Raw genomic sequence first — 21,293 nt, 5'->3', positions numbered from 1 at the left:
ATATACAAACAAGTGGCAGAAATTTTAAAATAATTATTTCTGATGATATGGGATTGCTATTAATCGATTTTCTTTTGTAATTTTTAAGAATGTTTTTATTCGATTACTATAATGACTAAAGATGACACTTTAATATAAAATCTTATTATGATGGAAACCACGTCTTTTTGTTCAATAAAAGAAATCAGAATTCATAATTACACCTTACAAATTTATAAATGTTATAAATTTTTTTAGGAAGGAAAAAAATAACAACATACAACTTCTTTTTCGTTTCTTATATCATTATCGATAATGTGACTTCTTTTTAGAGCTATTACGCACAAACATGGTCACATAGTATATATAATATACATAATGTATATATAATATCCATTATATTATATATATCTTATGTATACATATAATTATATATATATATATATTTATATATATAGAATCTATATATTCATACAAATCCGAAATTTTTTGTTTGAATAGCAAGTAGTAGTTTATGTCTTAATATGTGACGAGAACTGTACAATGGAAGATATAGTCGGGAAATACATGTATTTGCAGTTGGTAAATGATCATCTGCTGGTCGTAATGTTACACTCGGCATTGGTTGAAAACCATCTTCACTTGCCGGTAGTGCTGGAGATCCTGTCCAGAAATATACCTAAAAAAGAAATAAAGAATGCATCATTTCTAAAAAGTATAGCAATTTGTTTAAGAAAAAAATTTTTTTATTATTATAGACATCTAATTGTAACCTCTTACCAAGTCTTGTCGTTCTGAATGAGACATTTTTTCGACAATAGACCATAACCATCGTTTAAATTTAGCTAATCTATCGGCAGGTTCTCCTGATTCATCATTGAAGGAAGTATATGATATCAAAACAGAAACATTAATGTCACCGACTCCATTTAAAAGGAGTCTCAAATCTTCAGATGTTAAACCATCGAGTGCTCCTTCGGGTAGTACATCGAATACTCCCTCTCTCATGGCATGCAAAGCTTTGTCTTGTACCTTAATCATACGAACTTCCGCATATTTTCGAACATAATCATAGACATTATTTGCAGTTACTTCTATATCACGCCCATTAGAAATAAGTTCAATCGATCCGCCTCCTTCTTCGGGACATAAATCAATACTAAAATAATGAAATGCATATTATATATCGTAAAAATCAAATATAAGATATTAAAGATTAATAAAAGATTTAAAGCAAGAATATGAATTTACCTGAATGTAAGATCAAGAGCAGAAAATAAACTGTTACTATCCTTAGTTTCGGAATCAATAACAAGTTGTCTTAGGCTTTCATAAATTACAGAATCAAAAAATGCAAGATCATGAAAACGAATTGGTCTTCCTAAAATATATTTGATCACGTGACGATTTAAAAATATTGGACATAACTCGTTTTGTAAAAGACATAATCCTATAAGTCTGAAAAATTTATTTAATTTCATTAATTAATGATTTATTTCATAATTATGATTATTTTTATTATAATATATAATAATATGATAACTTCATTAACTATTTCTGTACCAACCTGCCTACATTTCTGAATGCATTCAATCGTTCATAACTGGCCTTTCCTTGTCGCGGAGTATAAAAACCTCTTTTTCCCGGGGAATAAAAAAGAGGAGCATTATCTTCAGTATCATCCAAGATACTATTCTCAATTTTTTTCTTATTAGCTCCACAACGTGCAATCAAACTGAATACATCGAGATCCAACAACGCTTCTTTTGCCGATTCTTGACTATGACTACGTATTATTTCAAATGCTTCCTCTACTTTTTGCTGCAGAGCATCTTCTGAAGCTAGTAACATCAACAGCTGTGCAGGGGGCAGCTCTAACAGCATACCAGTTATTTTAGCAGCTAATGCGGGTTGCAATGCATAAACCTGTAAAAGGTAACAATAGTCTGGTAATATGTGGTAATTATTACTATTATTATTATTGTTGTTATTACTATTATTATTGTTATTATTAAATACTTTTGAATATAGCCTGTCTCCAAATTGTAGTTGATGCATAGTCAAGTGATCGTTATTTGGATGACTAACAGGTAATGGATGAGAATTGGAGGATGAACTACCAGCTCCAGAATTACTGGTTCCTTCAACAGAACTGGATGGATGAAAAACACGAGCTTCAAAAGATAATGTTCTACGTGTCTCTCGACATTTTCCAGAAGATCGAGGATTCTGTAATAAGACAGTTCCCGTAAACAAAGAAAAACAAATTTTTTTAATTTTTTTTTTTTATATATATATAATTATATTTACTTGTCGCCTTAAATCATGGTCACGATCTCTACTTTTTAGCTTTCGAAGAACATTATATTGTGTATATTTTGATCCCACTTGTGCAGCTTCCAGGTTAGGCAGTTTTTCATTTGCAAGCAATGCCTTTAAAAATATATATATATATTTACATTTTTAAAATAAAAACTCAAAATAATTTCTATTATGATACAACAAACCTCTGCAATTGCAGTATAAAAACTTCTAGTTACTCCAGTGCCTTCTCCAGGTTCATCCTTGAAAGTCACTTTAACACGATGCACTGCTAATGGCGGTGCATTAGTAGCACGTCTATTATATAAATTGTAATGTGTATTTAATTCTTTCATTGTTTGCACTAATAACTGTGTTCTGTCTCGTTCGACCTTGAACAAAAAATTTGTTTATATTTTATATATATATATATATATATATATTATATATATTATTATATATATATATATATATATATATATATATATATATATATATAAAATTGCATATATATTTCGTGTGTTTAAAATATCAATTAATTACTTTTAACAAATTAATATCTCTTTGTTGTGCATTCCGAAGTTTTTCCATATCTCTTCGGAATTTCGCTTCTTTTACTTGAAAACCTCCTAATTCGGATACGACTGAACCAGCTTCTAATCCAACATCCTCCATGAAAACTCGTCCAAATAGATCAAGAGATAAACTCCAACGACCCAATAAAATGTTATGAGATATATTAGTTCCAATAGATGAAACTGGATTTGTTTCAATTGTTTCATGCGATATAGATGTTTCTTGATTCGAACCAGAAGTATCCATCTCTTCTGTTGCATTTTCAATTGTTTCATTTGATGTAGACATCATTTCTGATGCATTAGTTTTATTTGAACTTGGTTCCTTTAAAATTAAAATAAAATATTATATTTTAATACAAATGAAACATATTTTTTATATAGATTTGTAATAATTTATAATTCTTTTTTTTAGCTTTTTAGCAAACTAAATTAACTAAATTACATATATTTACCGAAACGGTTCCAGCTCTAACAATAACACTTCTATTTATTTTACATATATCCTTATTAGATTTGATATTTCCTGTTGCTTGATCGCTTTGATTATTAGTAGAAACTATAATTGGAGCTCGATCAATTTGCTCCGCGACAAGTGTGTGATTAAATGATTTTGCCTTTTCCTATAATATGGAAAATAAATTCACATATTTCATTTTTTAACATAATTATATCTCATAAAAGATTTAGTGAACATGTAAAAATTATCATTATGAAAATACTAATATAAAAATAAAATTCTTTATAACAATATAATAAAATTTAAATTAAAATAAAATTTGCTATTTCTTATGTGAAATATATTTCAGTATAAAAAAAAGGGAAAAATGAATAAATTTAATTAATTTAATAAATAAATAAATTTAATTTAATTTTATATATATTACAGTTTCCTAGGAAATATATATTATATATTATGTAAAGGAAATATTACCGTATGCTTAGCAGATGTTGAATCTCCAATTGTTACAGAATTACGTCTTGCATCTGATGATGCAAAAGCAGATCTTTGAATAATTTGACTAAATGTTGGTGTAGGAGTGTTCTGATTATCAGCACCACGTGCAGATAGACTAAGTCTTGTGGGTAATCCTTCTAAAGGATTCTGATTAGGACCTGCGTTTGCTGTTGGTTGTCTTGGAATACCGAAAAGATCTTCTCTCTTTGAATGAGGTTGCAATAAATGTGGTTGGTCAGCTAATGGTAAAGCTTCGCTCATGACAGTGTCAAAAGGATCAAGAGGAGGACAGCCAAGACATAAAGTAGAATCTGATCGTTGCAAAAAAGGATGCTTTCTTCCTTTTGGTGTACTGCTACTATTACTTCCTGGTCCACAAATAGGAACCTGAAGTAAATCAGGATAATCGACAGAGTCTGTTTCTAGAGCAGTAGGAACTGGAGAACTATATTCTTCTCCTTCATCATTATCATTTTCATCCTGTGATATATGATTATATTTTTGTAACTCGTATTAATGTATTGATAAGGAAAATATATTATTATGTAATACATACTTGATCGTTCCAACTTGAATAATTTGATGGTTCCTTTTGGCTTTCTCCTCGTGATGATATTGGTTCCGATAGTGAACGCATATAATATACTAATGCATCGAAAACATATGCTACATGGCGTAAAGCAGAAACATCTAATACCGGCAAACTGTCTCTATGTTCGGCATTATGAGCACGCATTAAGGATAGGCAATAGGACAAAAATTCACGCCTCGCCAAATATACATCCCCACCTAAAGATATTAATGTTTAATCATTATTCTTATTCTTATTTATAATATAAAAGTATAATCGGAATGCATCCAAATGATTGCTGAAATATATAAACTATATTTATATAAATATAAAAATATTAGATGATACCTTCGCGTTCTCTACTGTTTCTTGAAGGTTCGCCAACGCCTGCAAAACCAACGGTGAGTCTTGTAGAAGCTTGTGGTGTGGAGATATTGGAGCTCGTAGCGATACCACTGCGTTGATTCCGACCTGTATTAGATTGTAATGTTAACGATAAAGCTGCTGTATTTAACAGTCCAGAAAAATTTCCTCCTGACAATGATGAAGCATTGTTCAATGGATGTTCTGGATGTGTAGGATCTGCACTACGTGTTAAAGATACTCCAAATCTCAATTGTGCTTCTGTAGCATCCATTACCGTGAGTAACCAATCCCACGTGGGTTTTAAATGTCCTTCAAGATACATCTACAATCATTTAAATCATTTTTATTCTATTCTATAAATTTATTTAATCTCAATTATTTTATTAAAATATTATAAAATGTACCTGTAAGTTGAGTGCATCTTGATAAGTTATTTCCATTAATCGTGGCAAAGAAGGTGCTAGCGTTTTATAATCTTGCATCATAACTAAAAGATCTGCTATCTGCCGAATAACAATTCCAAATGCACGTGCCAAACAAGTCGTACTAGTACCCATAATTATAGGTTCTTGTGCAGCTGCAACTGCAGATGTTGCAGTAGTACGTCTTAAAGATGCAGAGTCAATAAAAACCAGATTACTGCCACCTGTTACTCGCAGTCCAGCTGTACGCATACTTGAATCGCGATTACGTATCGCCCATTGCATAGAAACAGGAGCAAGATTATTACGATGTAAATGACCAGATGAACCACTGTAATAAGATATTAGTGATATAAAAATGACTTTCACAAATATGATTGAAAAAATTATTATATAAATAAAATTGTAAAATTCTTTTAATATCTATACTGCATATATATACATTTCAAGAAAAAAAAAATTTTGAAAAAGAAAAAAAATACCTTCGTCGTTCCAACTGATCATCTCCAATTTGAAAATCTTCGTTATCTTGTTCGTCAGTTTCTCCTGCTTCGCTTTCATCGTCCTCTTGCTGACTTGATTCTCCAGATTCATCCTCCGGAAACAATAAAATGGATCCCATTCCACCATCAGATCCTGCTGTAGCACCAGTTTGTACACTGCGTTGAGCGGATGCTGCATCTTGATTGCTGTGATTATCATCAGAGTCTGATTCTGTTTCCGCTTCCGCCAACAGATCAAGTTCTGTATCGGATTCACCATCTCCCGCCTGTTCTTCACCTACACCTCCGCCATTACTATCAATCTCACCTAGTGGCTGACCAGCAACAGTTCCAGAAACTCCAGATTCTTCATGTTCGCTAATATCGCCATCCACATCCATAGGAACTTCTATTTACACACGAATATTATTATATAACAAAAAATAGTGAAAAAATATTTTTATAATAAAATAAGAATGATAAAATTAAATTCAAAATTTGATTTTTTATAATCAAGATTTGATGAAATAATTTTAATTCAAAATAATATTTTGAAGAAAATATTTATTTTACAATGAACATAGTAAATCCTTTTGAACAAAATATTATTTTTTAAATATTAAACATTAATAGAAATTTTATAATAATTTTTTATATATTAAAAGCTCGATTTGTATTTTTCGTTTATGTTAGTTTATCGAACATACCTTCACCAGCTTCTGTCTCATCCATGGTAGAAACATCTCTGGCGATGGTTATATTATTGTTTCCCTGTTGTGTTTGTAAAGTTGCATCCAGAGTTTGAGAGCTGACACCACTATGAGGTATCAATGGTTCTATAGAAAACAATTCTTCAGAACCATTGATTACTTCCATTGCTGAACTAGTTAATGTAAATGGTGCCGTCGGACGAGCAACACCTAATCTTACAGGTGCTATTAGTGAATCGGCAGTCTCGCATAGTTCTTCGACAGCTAATTTAATTAATGCTTGGAAAACTTTACGACATTTCATTAGAGGTTGCAATGCTTGACTTGTACTAAAATATGTTTAAAAATATATAAAGTATATAAAAAATAAGAATTCTTTAATTTGAGATATTTATTTCATACCTTCTTCGTTTTGTTGTATTTGGAGCCATTTCTATTGTAAAAATCACAAATATTCGTGCTACAGATCGAACAAATCGACGAGCAACATTATTTGCTTCTTCTTGTCGCCCGGGTATTGTATCATTTTGTAATTCTCGTATTAAAGTCGTAAGAAGAGTATCGAGCATCTAAAAATAAGTTTTTGCTATATTATAAATTTTTTGTAATATATTTGAAAATATAAAATATATGTCTTTTTATACCTCTGCACTACATTTAAATAACAATGAATGAGTAAATTTATCAAGAAGAGCAGTGCCACTTTGACGACATAATTGTCCTTGATCTCCAAATAATTGTTCATTTCCATTCACAGAAACTCCTGACATAATCATGCATTGTACTGCTGGCCAATCATTCAATAATCTTTCTAAAGCTTTTCGATTAAAGCGAGGAGGTTCTAAATCATGATCTGGCATATCTGGTACATAAGTATCCAATCCTTTTTATGATTAAAACGTGATTACTTTCTATTTTTTATGTAATTATTTTTCATATATTTAAATGATTAAAAAAATTAAATACCATCAGATGAAGGTCCTTTACGACTCGCAGATGTAGAACGTTGCCGTAATGCAGAACGATACTGTCGTTGCTCTATCAATTGTCTTCCTACGGTCTGAACCAAGAATAATAAAATACTTTCTCCTCTAAAAAAAGATTAAAGAAATCATTGATTAATTTCGATCTTTTATAATAATTCTATCGATTTATTACACATTTATATACCGTGAATTTATCTTTGTAACTAGATCAGTATTCACTACGAGCCGACAAAGAAGTTCATAACGAGCACCTTGGTGACCCGCGATGAGTGCACGACATTTACACTTTTCCCAACAATCGCAATAAGCCGTAGGAGAAGTTATTTTTATTCTACAATCATGTCCTCTATGACAGACACGAGCACATTCTGTGCAACAACACAGAGATCCAATCAAACCACAAGTTTTACATTCAAAAATATCTTGATTAATGTGTTGAGTTCCAGTCCATGTAAAACTACAAGTATCATTGCAGCAAGTAACAAATAATGGTGATAAATCTGGATTAGCATCCGCAGGAAGTATCATAGCTGAACATTCCTTCTGATCTCTTCCAACTTTTTGAATAATGTCTAATAAAATGAGTGCTGCGTGATATGCTCGAACTGATACAGCAAGCATTAATGGCGTTTGGCCTTGGATATCTCTGTTAACACAAATATTTGAATATTTTTCTCGAATTGTAAAAGTATATTATTTATTAATATTTTATGTGATTACTTTGCTGTGAGTAGCTCCTTGAGATGTGGTGCTAAAACAGTACTTTCGCACATATACTTTAATATAAGTAATGCATTATTTCTTCTTTCAACAGAATCTATTATATAAGTATTATTTGATGTTACTCCAACACCTAAAATATATAAATATTTATTTAATATTAATGTTGTAAAAATTAAAAATAAGAAAAAATAAAAAGGTATTCAATACGCTTTTACCTGATTTGTTCATCATGGATATGCTAGCAGTACCAATACTAAGTAAACTATCTTCTTCTCCTGATGTATTATCAAACGCTTCTGGTGGCCAACTTAAAGTTGGAATTGGTTCTTCAATAGGTGCAGACGGACCATCAACAGTATTTGAAACTAACTCACGTTCTATACCTTACAAATAAATGAATAAATAAAGAATAAATAATCTATAATTTATTATAGATTATATTTTTGCATATTTATAAATTATATATGCAAAAAATGTATTTAATACCTTGATCATTTTCTTTGTTTGAAGTTGGTGAACACATACTAATGCAAGCATGTAAAATATTACGATTACCATCACAACGTTCCATTAATATTGATTGAATTTGTGTTGTATTATTTTCTAAAAAATAATAATATATATATATACATATATATTATATACATAATAATATATATTATATATTTTATACATATACCATATTTTTATAAAATCAAAGAATAACTATACTTATACTTACTGTGATCTTGTTCTAAATTGCAAAAAACCTGTTTAATACTTTCATAGTCGCACCTTAATATACGTGGCATTAACAGGAGATTATCAAATGCTAATGCAATAACTGCAACTTGATTTTTCATATTAGTTGAATTGGAACAAGTTGGTATAGGAATAGTCGAAGCACCAATACATTGAACTGGAACTAAATCCAACCAATTTGGATCACGAATAGCATCAGCGCAATCTTTTGCTAATGGATAGATTGTATTATTTCCATCTCTAAGTATCATAGAACACTCGATGTTCTAGTATAAAATTAGTAAAAATAGTATAAAAATCTAGTATAAATTATATTCTTATATTATATTAAAAGTAAAATACTTTTATTTAATGAAAATTACATACTTCTCCTGAGCTTGTCAAGCTAATATTTTGTGGTTGTAGACCCAAAAATGATGATACATCCGATGGAATATAACAATCTTGTACATATCTCCCGGTACTTAAATTATATACAACGTAACTTAATTTATTTCCACTTTTTACTATTGCATGAATTCCTATAATTAATTGATCATTAATGATATTAATTATTAATCATTCGTTAACTATAATTTTTTTAAATTTTACCTTGCCCATCAGTAGCAATGCTTAAAATACTATCGTGTGATCCTTCAACGATATTCACCCTTCTAGGAGTTCGTTGAAAACAATCTGGAGCTCTTGGATTCATAGATGATTTTATTACCTAAATTCACAATCATAACAAATCTTATATGTAATTGTTCTTATCATGATTCGTTTTGATAAAATTTAATTTCAATATTTAATTTACCTGTATTTCATCTTTCCTTAACAATCTACAATCAGCTAGCAATTTAATTAATTCTTCAGTTGTTAAATCTTTAAAATCTGATGTACTAAAATCTTTTTCTTTAATTTCTTTCTCTTTTGAATCTTTTGAAAAGAATTTTACAGCAACATAACAACCATCTACTTTTATAACTTTGCCTGCATATATAAAAGATATTAATTAATATAATGTATAATATAAATTATATAACATTCTATTCATTCTTTAATGATTAAAATATACCAATAGGAACTGTTTTTACATCTTCTACAAAAACAACATCTTTTAACTGCCATTCTTCTTCATCTTTTCGTTCTGATTCTCCTTCATTTCGAGGTGCAACGCGTTTTTGTCTCTCTATAAAATTAATGAATATGTAAATTAATATATATATTATAAATTAAAGTAAATAATTTAAATAAATAAATAATATTACTATGACTTGTTGTGATACTGCCAGTATCACTACATGTACTTGAAGCTGGTGAAGGTGGTGGAGGCATGTCAAGTCGATCAGCAGTTTCTTTGTGATTTGTCTTATTAATATTACCATTGTTTCCATTTGTTTCCCGTTTTTCTGTATTAACACTAGATAAATGAGTTCCAGCTGGTAATATTTTAAATCTGTAAGTGCTATCCAAATTCCAAGCTGCTCCTAGTAATTGTCCTACTTTTGGAATTCCATTAGCAATGGTAAATCCTTGAAAATACATCAATTTATAGAAAAAAATATATATAAAGTATCATCTTTAATACTATTAATTATATTGTATTAAAACTTAGATACAATATTGGATTTAAGATTTTTTTTAAATACAATATAATATTTAATAAATTACCTATTGCTCCAGGATGATATATAGGACTATTTTTCATACAAACATGTGCACCATAACTAATATCATTTGATGATACTGTGGATGATCTATGTTTTCGTGATTTAGCTTTGTATTTTTCCCATAATTTTTTACGTTGTGCAAAAGGTAATACACCCCTATATAATAAAATTACATTTAACAGTTTTTTGAAATAAAAATAATTAAAAAGAATAATTTTTCATCTTACCACCAATATAATGCACCACTTTCGAGTTTAGCAACAGTATATAGAGCACATGTATGAAGAGATACAATTTTATCCAATGTAAATTCTGTGAAAGTTTGAGCAGGATGTTCAAGACGAGAAGCAACATGCCCTACAAGTTCATCAAGCCAAGTAGCTACTTTGCCAGATTCAGTACTAATGGAACATCGAATAGCTGTTGCAGATATATTAACTATTTTTTCAGTTGTTACTGCTAACCATGGAGCTTTTGGATGATGTATATTTGGATTCTATAATAAATATTAATTTTATTTTTTATAATCATTGTTGATATAAAATATATCAAAATAAAATATTAAAGTAAAATTTATTTTAATATATTATTTTAATAATTACCTCTGGATGTTTATATGGTTCAGATTCTGACCATTTCCACTGATACAATTGTCCTCCAGCAGAAACAGCAATTAATTCACTATAAAGTGAAGCAATTTGTATAAAACGAGGAGCAAGATCGCTACTGCGTTCATGCCACCATTCTAATTCTTCTGATATCCATAATGGACTCTGAGAAGCTAGTTCTTTCTTTTTATTATCTAAGTAATTTTTTAAACATAAATTAAAATATTAACAATTAAAATACAAACTTATTGAAAAAAGAAATTTTCAAAAATTTTAATTTTACCAGAATCTTTATCCCAAGAATCCTTAAGTGCTGATTCCAGCCAACGTCTTGGACCACAATATTGACGATCTCTCCATTTACTAAAATTATCTCGGTCTCGATCTCGTTCAGAAGTACGTTCACCTTCTCTATCATTACCTATTCTACGGGAAGAACTACCCCGACTAGAAAAATATAAAAATTAAAGATATTTTTTTCTTCTAAATAAAGCAACTAAAAAATCATTACTTTCTCATTCCTGTATATCCAAACATATCTTCAGGAAACATAGAATCTGCATCAATTATTACAGAATGTTCATTGCTAAATCCACCATCTAATAACGAAATTAGATCTTCTGGAACATAAGTATCTGCTGCATCTTCGGCATCATCACCTTCTTCATCATCCCGTGACAGTAAATTATTTACTGCTAAATTTACATCTAAATTTGTACGCTATAAAAAATATATTGATAAAACTCCAATTAAATTTCAATTTTAATAATATAACGAAAAATCAATCAAACAAACCTGTAATTCTCTAATAATAAGATTACGACTTTTTCCTTGCAGTACCACTTGAGCCTGTGTAATAAGATCTTCTGGTACAAATGGAGCAGGTACAGATGCAATAGGACGCGAACTGCTACCACTTCCTCCGCCCATAATTACACCTGGAGGACCTATTCTGCCTCCACTGCTGTTTCCTCCACTACTACTACCTCCACGAATTGCAGAACTACCACGCATAATTCTGGCACGTGATCTAGACATTCCTGCCCTATTTCCACTTCCACTACTTCCAGTACCGCCATTTGGTGCTGAATTAGAGTTATCAACATGGTTTTTATTTGTGCTACAACAATAAAAAAATAAAGTATGAAATTACAACATAACATAATAAATCCTATTTGTAATAAATTAAAAATGACTTACTTTCTATTTGGCTCATTTTTGCTCAAATCCAATCTATCTGACAATACTGTAAATGCAACTCTGCAAATTTTATGGTCTTCTGTAAGAAGGGCAATATGTGTTGGACCAACCACAATATGTTTTACTGGAACCTTCAATCCACTAAATGCTGGTAATGTTACAAATCCATATCTGTTGATTTTTTCTGCCACTTCCTTCAATCTGAAAAAATTTAAAATAGATAAAAAAATATTATTGAATTAATAGTTATATATATATACATATATATATATATATATATATGTATACGTAGTTCAAAATATATATATATTTTGAATAAAATTAAATTTTAAATAGAATATCTTTTTTATTTTTTGTTTGAAAATTTTTTAACATATATATATATAAATAAGATAAAGAATATATTTATATATTTATATAAATAAATTTTGATTTTTATATTATAAAATATATGTATATTAAATATTATAATAAATATTTAAAAAATAAATTTTTTCTATTAGATTATATATATATACATATATATATCACATTATATATGTCTAAAATACTTATATAACAACATAAATAGAAATATATATATATATATATATAATATAAAATAAAATTTTTATAAATTTAAATAAATGTTATCATCACTTAGATATAATTATATATCATTTAATTTCAGATATAAACATATCAAAGAAAATCTATTAATACTTTATAATGAAAAATTAAAAATATTATATAAATAACAAATGAAAGGAATAAGAAAAGAAAAAAAGTATAAAATAAAACTACATAAAAATGATTCTTCAAATAATATATATATAATACAGTAAAAAAAAATACAATACTAAAAATAGAATAAAATGATTTTTTATTATCTATACACATATATATATATATATATGATATGTATGTGTGTGTATGTGTATATATATATATATATATATATATATATATATACATATATATATATATACATATTTATATACATTACTTTAGCATCTATACAGATATATATATATTGCGTGTGCACATATATCCATATATATACATATATATATATATATATATATATATATATATATCATGTATCATACATATTTCTTATATATACTATACATGTGAATATATATGATCTTTTAGATTGAATACTGAAAAAGATGATTAATATTTCCAACATTTTTTTATATTTTTTTATTTACAATGATTGGTACATATATATCATTTAATAGAAATATAATGATGTGACAACAAACTTTAACTTTTAAATGATATATGTTATACCGCTAAATTATTAGTCATTGCAAAGGCTAGAAAGTTTTAGAATTTAGATTCGAAGAAAGAGTATAGAAAACGTATGCTAATTGATATGAGCAAGCATATTTAGAAATGTACAATGAACGGATCTTTTCAATACGGAGAGAAGCAGACATACTAGAGATATATTAATGAAAAACCGATAACAGATATGTTTCCTTACCTATCGTTTAACTGATCATCTGTTCCAGGTAACGGATGTACGACAAAGTGTATCGATGTCATTTTATTATAATACGTGAACGTATTTAAGACCAAAATGTCGTTTTAATAATTCTGTACACACAATTTCACCACACCATCGAAATGATATTCAGCCATGTTTCTGAAGAAACAACCAGTTACGTGTTCTTGAAGGCAAGCGAACCGAACTATATTATCACGTATTCATAAATGCATTAAAAAATCTCACTAATACAGATTCAGCAGTACGCATAAATGATTAAAAAACACGAATAAATCAAAATATTCCAAAAATGTGCATCCGTCTTTATGGAATTGCTACCGATCATCCAGATGCTTCTATTACGTTACTGCATTGGTGATACAAAAGGCAGACATATACATATCATGGCGGCTCTCAATTAATAGCAACCAAATTATTGTATTATCATTATTAGATTTTTTAATATAAATAATTCGAAGAATTTTTCTCAATATTAAATATATTTATATATTTAGTGTTAATAATTAATATTTAACTATATCTTTATATGTATCCGTAGTTCCAATATATTTTTTTTAGTTATATACAATATTTAATTAAATTATATTTTAATAATTATAAAATTATAAATATATTGCATATATTGCTTATACACATATTGCTTATATATATATATATAAGTTAAATATCTTTAATATTTAAAATGTTTTTGTTAATGCATGTGTATAATATAAGGAAATAATATAAGGGAAAAAAGAACAAACATAGAAATATAAATATATTTTAATTTTCTAATTTTTAATAAAAATGTAAATGAAACTGTTGATATTATAAAGAAATTACATTCAAAGAATATTTTGTTAAACCGCACAAAAAAAATTTGAAATTTTTAAATAATTTCATCAGTATTTAATTAGATTCAATATAAAATTTTTAAAAAATTTAATTATATATATTAAATGAATCAGTTATGAGTAAAGATATTACATTTTTGATTTAATATTTTTTGTGCAATTTCCATTTGTTTACAAAACAATGTAAAAAGAAGACCAAATGAAAAAAATTTTAATTTCTTTTTCAAAATCTTTTTTTTTAATTTTACACATTGAATTTATTTGTACAATATACTTATAATCATAATCTTATTGATATTTGGAAAAAAAAACAAATATATTACATATTTTAAAAAATAATAAATGTACTAATAAATTATGCACTTTTATGCAATATGAACATGAAAATATATACAATCTTTGTTGATTTATAAAATGTTTACATTATTTTTTATATTATATAGTCCGTGCAAAATAAATATTTGGCATTCAATATATATTTTGTTAGGCTCTATTCTTTAACATTTTAATGTCAATATCAATATTTTAAATATGTACAGAAATTAATTACTAAAATTTGCTTATTTTTTTTTTTCGTACGTTAGTTCAAATGATATACTTATATGATTATAAAATATGATTGTACAGTAATTTATATTGATAATTATCTTTTGATATAAGGATAACTTTATAATTCTAAAATAACAAATTTTTAATTTATATTTTAATTATATAAATAATATAGTTGTATTATTTGAACATATTAGAAAAATATAATAAACTATCGTATTTTAATAAGTATATCTACAATATAATTTACTTTTATATTTATATAATATTTATACTTATATAAATTTATATATAAATCAAAATTCAACATAAAATTTATAACATTTCCATAGCTTTAGCTACAGAACTAAATTTGTATATTTGAAAGTAATATTTAAGTCATAAGAATTAATATCCATCATTTAGGCTTCTCTTTCAATACATACTGTATTAGAAACCATAAAAAAAAAAAAAGAAAGTGACAGTTCTTACTTATTTTTCAATCACATATTCACATCTATTTCTTTAAAATTTTCAATCAAATTCATACCTAAACTGTACACTATACAAACTGTTCAGTACTGGTTACACTAAGATCAAGTAAACGCCATGCAGCTTTTGGATTAAGTTCTGTAGGATCACGACACAATACCCAAATATAATTAACACGCATTACTTTTTCAGGATCTCCTTCAATAACATTCTTTTTAGCATCTCTCACACACATAATTTGTTGGCACTGAAAGCTAATTATTAAAACTGGTCCTTGTTCCATTACTTTGCCCATTATTAAATCTACGTTGTTAATATCTGAAATTAAATGTTTTATTCTACATGAAATAATTATATGAAATAAAATATTTATATGAAACATAAAATATACCTAAAATTTTATTATCTAACTGATATCCCAATTTTTCTACTTGTATTAATGGTTGTGCTATTAATTTATATGGAGCTTCATGACACCAGTCTTTTAAAATTTCAAGATTTCCCCTAACCATAGCTTCTAGAATATTCGGAATAATATCTGTTTCACAATATTTTAAAAATTGTATTCTATCAAAATTAGGATCTAGTTTACAAATTTCTGTTAGTGTTTCTGATAAATCTGTTTTTTGAAATAGTCCACCGACTATATCTGTAACTTTTTCTGTCAATAATCTGGAAGCACGAATTACAGGATTATCCGATTCTTCGTATTTGATTTTCCATTCTAATACTTTATTCACATATGGATTTTTATCCTTGAAAAAATATAATTATTATAAATATTAATAATTCTATAAATTTAATTTAAATTAAATGGCATACCTTAAAATTCTGCCATGATTGATAAAATTTAGAATCTTTATGTAATTCAACACCTGTGGCCTCTGCATTTGGTTGAACAACTTTGCTATCTACTGATTCTATTACATCTTTTCTTTTTCTTAATTTTTTAGGTGGAACATATACTTTTCCTACAATATTGATTCAAACAAAAAATATATTACTGTATATTTATATAAATATGTAAATTCTAATTATAATTACCATGCATTCCTTGATGATCTAATTCTTCTCGCACAGCTTCTACAGTTTGTGATATTGTTTGAAATGCACTTGTTTTACCTAAAGCCTGACTTTTTTCAGATATTGTCTCTGCTGCTCCTTTTGCAGATTTTGATATTTCCTCACTTAACTGACCAGCTTTTTTACCTAATTCAGTTTTACTTGCTTCTTCAAGAACTTCTTGTACCTATATATCATCTTTTTAATTAATATATACAATATTTTTAAATTTTATTATTATAATAAATTCTTTTTTTTCATTTGCACCTTTTCCTTTAAAGATTCTAATTTCTCTTTCAGAGCCTCTGATCCTTTAGTAGCTTCAGATTCAACTGCTTGAAATTTTTGTCTGGCAGATCTCAATGCTTCTGATTGTTCCAATTTCTCTGCTTCTTCTCTAAACTTTTTCAAAGATTCTTTCATCTCTTTATTCTTTTGCATTTCTTGTTTGATATTTTCAAGAAATTGAGAGAAAAAACTGGGTCTCCTTGCTGGATTTGAATAGAATCTGATCTAAAGAGATAGAATGTAATTAATCAAATTAATAAATTTCTTTTAAAAACATTTTGAAAAGAAACTCACTGATAAACCTTGTATATTTGTGATTTGAGATAATTGTGATCGTAGCAAAACATTGTAAATACATATTGTTGAGCCATCTCTGGGAAGTTTTTTTTTAGATCGAGTAGATCTTGATATACCTATAAGGCTGGCTCTACAGATAGAAAAGTTCTGAAACTAAAAACAAAAAAAATAAATATTTTAAATATATATAAGAGATAAATTTTTACATAAAAAAAAACATTTTGATAATTTTAAATATTTTATAAACATTCATTCATAAAAAAATAATATCTAAATGCATGATAATTATTATCATAGAATAATTATCATTTTATACAAATTCTATTTTTTCATATATAATTAATTAATTCATTTTTATTTTTTTTTTTTACGAAATTCAAAACATTGATCATGATAGATTAATTCCGAAGTTAATTCTAATGAATTCTAATAAAATTGAAATTTTATGATGCAATTAGACGAAAAGTATGAAAGTTAGTCGAAAGAACATAACCTATATGTAATAAAAAAATGCAATCAATTTATAAATAAAATATTTATGAACTCATATTAATATAGAAGAAAAAGAACATATAAATTTATTTCATGATTTCATATAAATAAAATATAAAGGTTCAGTTAGCAATTATAATTATTTACCATTTTACGAACGATTTATCTGCAACATCAAAAATCTTCATAAAATATGTTGCGGCTAATGGGAAGGACATCTATCAACAAAAATTAAAACAAATCATAAACATATCTATGATCTCTTCTTACTCGATAATTTTGGCAAGGTTGAGTGCCATTTCGTTTTATTAATATATATGAAATAAAAAATGATAGAAACACAAAATTTAATGGATCTATAATAAAGATTTTTGATTATACAATATTTGATAGAATTTTGTACTTCATATTTTGAAATATTGATTACAAATAATCAAAGTGTTTGGTTTGCATTCTGTTGATTTTGAATTCAAGAATTACATTCAATTACAAAAAAATAATAAAATCAATTTTATTGATTATATTTATTATTAAAATCAATAATTTTTTTGATACATTCTTTTATAAATATTGTAATGTCTATATTAGATCATATTTATACATATTAAAACTATCATTTGAAAGCATAAATAAATATACCGAACAACTATAGAAAAGAACAAGAAAAAGAAATAATAGCACAAAATAAAAATATTAAAATCAACATTATTTTCAAAAAACCGCAAATAAAATACAAAAAGGATAAAAATAAAATAAGAATTAACCATTAATGGTATCTTTCGAATACAAGACATTTCTTCAAAGATAAGTAAATAAGAGTAAGAAATCAGGATTGGCGCCATCTCTCTAATATTATTGAAAAAATATATTATTCAAGATCTGGCGCTGACAGTTAATTCTTACTTTATTTTTATTCTACTTTTTATTTTTATTTCAAGTATTGATATATTAAATATTATATTTATTTCTATTTCATAGTAATGATAATGATAATAACATAGATACTTCAATAATATCTATTTGCTATTTCAAGTAAAAATATATTAATTTATAATTTAATATATTAATTTATAATAAAATAATATTATTTGTTACTTAGATTCAATAGATCTTTTAAGATTTTTTAAGATTTATATTAATATTTTAATATTAATAATTAAAAACGTATAATAATATAAATGAAAAATAAACATATTAAGTTTTTTTCTTTTCATTAATTCAATTATGATTACAAAATATATTTAAAATATTATAATATATTTATAAATATTTTATTCTTATTATTTACAAATATATTTAAAATATTAAATATACAAAATTCTTTAATAATTCATTGATTAACTGTTTCCTTTTAATCCTGGTATTCTATATAAAAATTCTCCATCATCATCATAATAACAATCCTTTATTCTATATGTCATACCTTGTTTATAAACATTTTCGGGAATTTTTATACGTTTTGAATATTCAAAATTTGTTTCCATAAATGAATTTCGTTCTTTTATATATGTGTCTAAACTTTTGTTATTATTTAGTTCAGTTGCTAATTTAAATTTATCTGTCTTAATATTTAGAATACTATTTTTATCAGATGGAGTCTTTATTGTACTAATGCTTTTTTTTTCAATAATAGCGTCTTCTTTAATATTGTTCATTATATTAAAACTTATGTCTTCTGAATTTTTAGATTCTACATATTTTTTATAAATATTCATAAGTACTATTTTTTCTTCATGAGGTATTTCATTTGGATTATTTAATTTGTTTCTCATGAATTCTTCAAATAATAATGTTTTTTCTTTTGTATTATATTTTTTTGTCTTATATATATTCATAGAATTATTTTTTTCCTTGAATAATTTTATATCTTCCTTCTCTGTTATATTAAAATTCTTTTTATCTTTATTTATATTATTCTGTGATGAAATCAATAATTTATTTTCTATGATTGATTCTTCATAAGTAAAATTTTTTATGATATTAGAAAAAAATGAACTTTTAGGTTTTGGAAGTTCTATTTTTGGAGGTATAAAATTTTTCATTAAAGTTTCCTTATCACATAAATGAATTTTTCTGTCTTTAAATTTCATTAAATGTTGTTTTAAGGTATCGTTTACTACCAATTTTCCAGTTTTTAATTGTTTCCAATTTTCTATAACCTTATTATCGTATTGTAGAATTCTTTCCACTGATTTTGGTATCCATTTTACTTTTAAGATTCTTTTTATGGTTTCAGGTAAAGCTGGAAAACTTTCACTAAGTTTCTCAGGTGTCCATTCTTTGGGATTACTCTCATATAGTTTTTTTATTTGATCCTTTTCAATGTACGTAAGAAAATTTGGTTCTATTTCTTTAAAAACTTTATTTTTAACAATACGACGTTTTAGTTGTTCTCGGATTCTCTTACTTTCTCTGAAAATTATATTAAAAATTTAAAAAATTGATTTAAAAAATTATAAAATAAAATTCAATGTTATTTTATATATACCTAATTTTATTTTTATAAGATGTATCTACTGTCATAAAATCAGAATCATATATTTCACCATCTTCTTGATCTATTTCTTCAAAATTATTATCCAATTCTTCATTCATTTTCGATATTTTTAATTTTCTATGTATATCAACAGATTCACATTTAGATTTAGTGAAATATGTTCTTAATAATTTAAACATTATTACTTTAATATTATTCATTTTAAATCTTAGTTTTTTCTTAATAATTTATTTAATTTATTATTTATTATTATTTATTATTATTATTATTTATTATTATTTTAATTTAGTAATTTAATTATTCATACAATATATTTTTTAATTTCCCTTTTTAATTTCTCCTAAATAACATTGTACATTGTACATGTTACGATTCATAATTCAATATTGAAAAAAACTTTTTAAAGGAATATAAATTTGATTGGTTATTTCTAATAGATCTAATACAATCATAAAATAAAAATGCTCGTTGACTAAAAAGCTTTAATATATCAAATATATTATCTTGCATGATAATGAATTAATTAAATAATTAATTTTCTTGCCTTTGTGTTGTCTTGTTTCTATTAATTTTCTTTCCAGTAGCATTTTATATTTATATTTAAATTTATAGATAAAAAGATATATAAATAGATAAAAATATTAATTATCCTAAATACAATTGTATATAAGAGTAAAATTTATAATTATATATAATATAAAATTTAAATAATCAAATATATTATTATATTTTTGAATCTTAAATATAAAAAAAAACATTTCTTTATTTATTTTTTTATAATTATATAATTTTAAAATATTAAAATTTTATATAATTATAAAAATTTTTATATATTTTATAATGTAATTAAAATAATTGAATTTTATTATAATATATAATATTTAGTAAATACATTATAATGTAATTAAACTAAATATTTATTTAAGTATTATATATTATATATTTATTTAAGTATTAGTATAATATTTAAGTATTATGAAATATAATATTAATAATAATTTTAATTCCAATATAAAATTTTAGATAGCGCTGTGA

General features: G+C 25.7%; 3 protein-coding genes across 6 annotated transcripts; all 3 read right to left on the bottom strand.

Moving 5' to 3' along the window:
• Positions 1–67: 67 nt before the first annotated feature.
• Positions 68–13,908, bottom strand: LOC107995867 (E3 ubiquitin-protein ligase hyd). Of its 4 annotated transcripts, none has more exons than XM_062082322.1 (37): positions 13,746–13,908; positions 12,275–12,475; positions 11,870–12,194; positions 11,586–11,794; positions 11,358–11,521; positions 11,069–11,268; positions 10,694–10,962; positions 10,468–10,622; positions 10,065–10,328; positions 9,872–9,985; positions 9,611–9,786; positions 9,406–9,523; positions 9,181–9,335; positions 8,795–9,080; positions 8,560–8,676; positions 8,283–8,456; positions 8,071–8,203; positions 7,535–7,996; positions 7,331–7,455; positions 7,009–7,247; positions 6,767–6,933; positions 6,362–6,693; positions 5,655–6,063; positions 5,155–5,503; positions 4,856–5,072; positions 4,733–4,771; positions 4,370–4,602; positions 3,790–4,293; positions 3,311–3,478; positions 2,824–3,180; positions 2,487–2,672; positions 2,290–2,412; positions 1,999–2,208; positions 1,547–1,905; positions 1,231–1,437; positions 760–1,138; positions 68–658 (listed from the first exon to the last, which is right to left on the bottom strand). In XM_062082322.1, the coding sequence occupies exons 1-37, from the start codon at positions 13,805–13,807 to the stop codon at positions 449–451; spliced, it is 8,397 nt and encodes a 2,798-aa protein (XP_061938306.1). In that variant the 5' UTR covers positions 13,808–13,908; the 3' UTR covers positions 68–448. The 4 variants fall into 4 exon arrangements, with proteins under 4 accessions (XP_061938306.1, XP_061938307.1, XP_061938304.1 ...); XM_062082323.1 differs by having other exon boundaries at positions 8,289–8,456; XM_062082320.1 differs by having other exon boundaries at positions 4,733–5,072.
• Positions 13,909–14,515: 607 nt separating this feature from the next.
• LOC108003084 (mitochondrial import inner membrane translocase subunit TIM44) lies at positions 14,516–18,059 on the bottom strand. The gene is made up of 7 exons (XM_017065177.3): positions 17,909–18,059; positions 17,267–17,422; positions 16,952–17,197; positions 16,667–16,871; positions 16,445–16,593; positions 16,014–16,377; positions 14,516–15,940 (listed from the first exon to the last, which is right to left on the bottom strand). Exons 1-7 carry the CDS (start codon positions 17,909–17,911, stop codon positions 15,693–15,695), a joined length of 1,371 nt encoding a protein of 456 aa, XP_016920666.1. The 5' UTR covers positions 17,912–18,059; the 3' UTR covers positions 14,516–15,692.
• Positions 18,060–18,270: 211 nt separating this feature from the next.
• On the bottom strand, positions 18,271–21,232 carry LOC108003085 (uncharacterized). Its single transcript, XM_017065178.2, has 2 exons — positions 20,250–21,232; positions 18,271–20,173 (listed from the first exon to the last, which is right to left on the bottom strand). The coding sequence occupies exons 1-2, from the start codon at positions 20,456–20,458 to the stop codon at positions 19,099–19,101; spliced, it is 1,284 nt and encodes a 427-aa protein (XP_016920667.2). The 5' UTR covers positions 20,459–21,232; the 3' UTR covers positions 18,271–19,098.
• Positions 21,233–21,293: the final 61 nt, after the last annotated feature.

This window comes from Apis cerana, linkage group LG11 (assembly GCF_029169275.1).
Source record: "Apis cerana isolate GH-2021 linkage group LG11, AcerK_1.0, whole genome shotgun sequence".
Taxonomy (NCBI): Eukaryota; Metazoa; Arthropoda; class Insecta; order Hymenoptera; family Apidae; genus Apis; species Apis cerana.
Note: the sequence above shows the minus strand (reverse complement) of the source record. Positions and strands in the feature narration are given on the sequence as shown.

Bases quoted from the DNA above. Each gene is read 5' to 3' on its own strand.
- LOC108003085 (XM_017065178.2), bottom strand. From the start codon at position 20,458: ATGAATAATATTAAAGTAATAATGTTTAAATTATTAAGAACATATTTC. The intron at 20,174-20,249 runs GTATATATAAAA...TATAATTTTCAG, and splicing joins TCTTATAAAAATAAAATTAG to AGAAAGTAAGAGAATCCGAG.
- LOC107995867 (XM_062082320.1), bottom strand. From the start codon at position 13,807: ATGACATCGATACACTTTGTCGTACATCCGTTACCTGGAACAGATGAT. The intron at 7,248-7,330 runs GTATTTAATTTT...AATCATAAAAAG, and splicing joins TAAAGGACCTTCATCTGATG to GATTGGATACTTATGTACCA. The intron at 1,139-1,230 runs GTAAATTCATAT...TCATTATTTTAG, and splicing joins GCTCTTGATCTTACATTCAG to TATTGATTTATGTCCCGAAG.
- LOC108003084 (XM_017065177.3), bottom strand. The intron at 17,198-17,266 runs GTGAGTTTCTTT...CTATCTCTTTAG, and splicing joins CAAATATACAAGGTTTATCA to ATCAGATTCTATTCAAATCC. The intron at 16,378-16,444 runs GTATGCCATTTA...TATTTTTTCAAG, and splicing joins AATCATGGCAGAATTTTAAG to GATAAAAATCCATATGTGAA.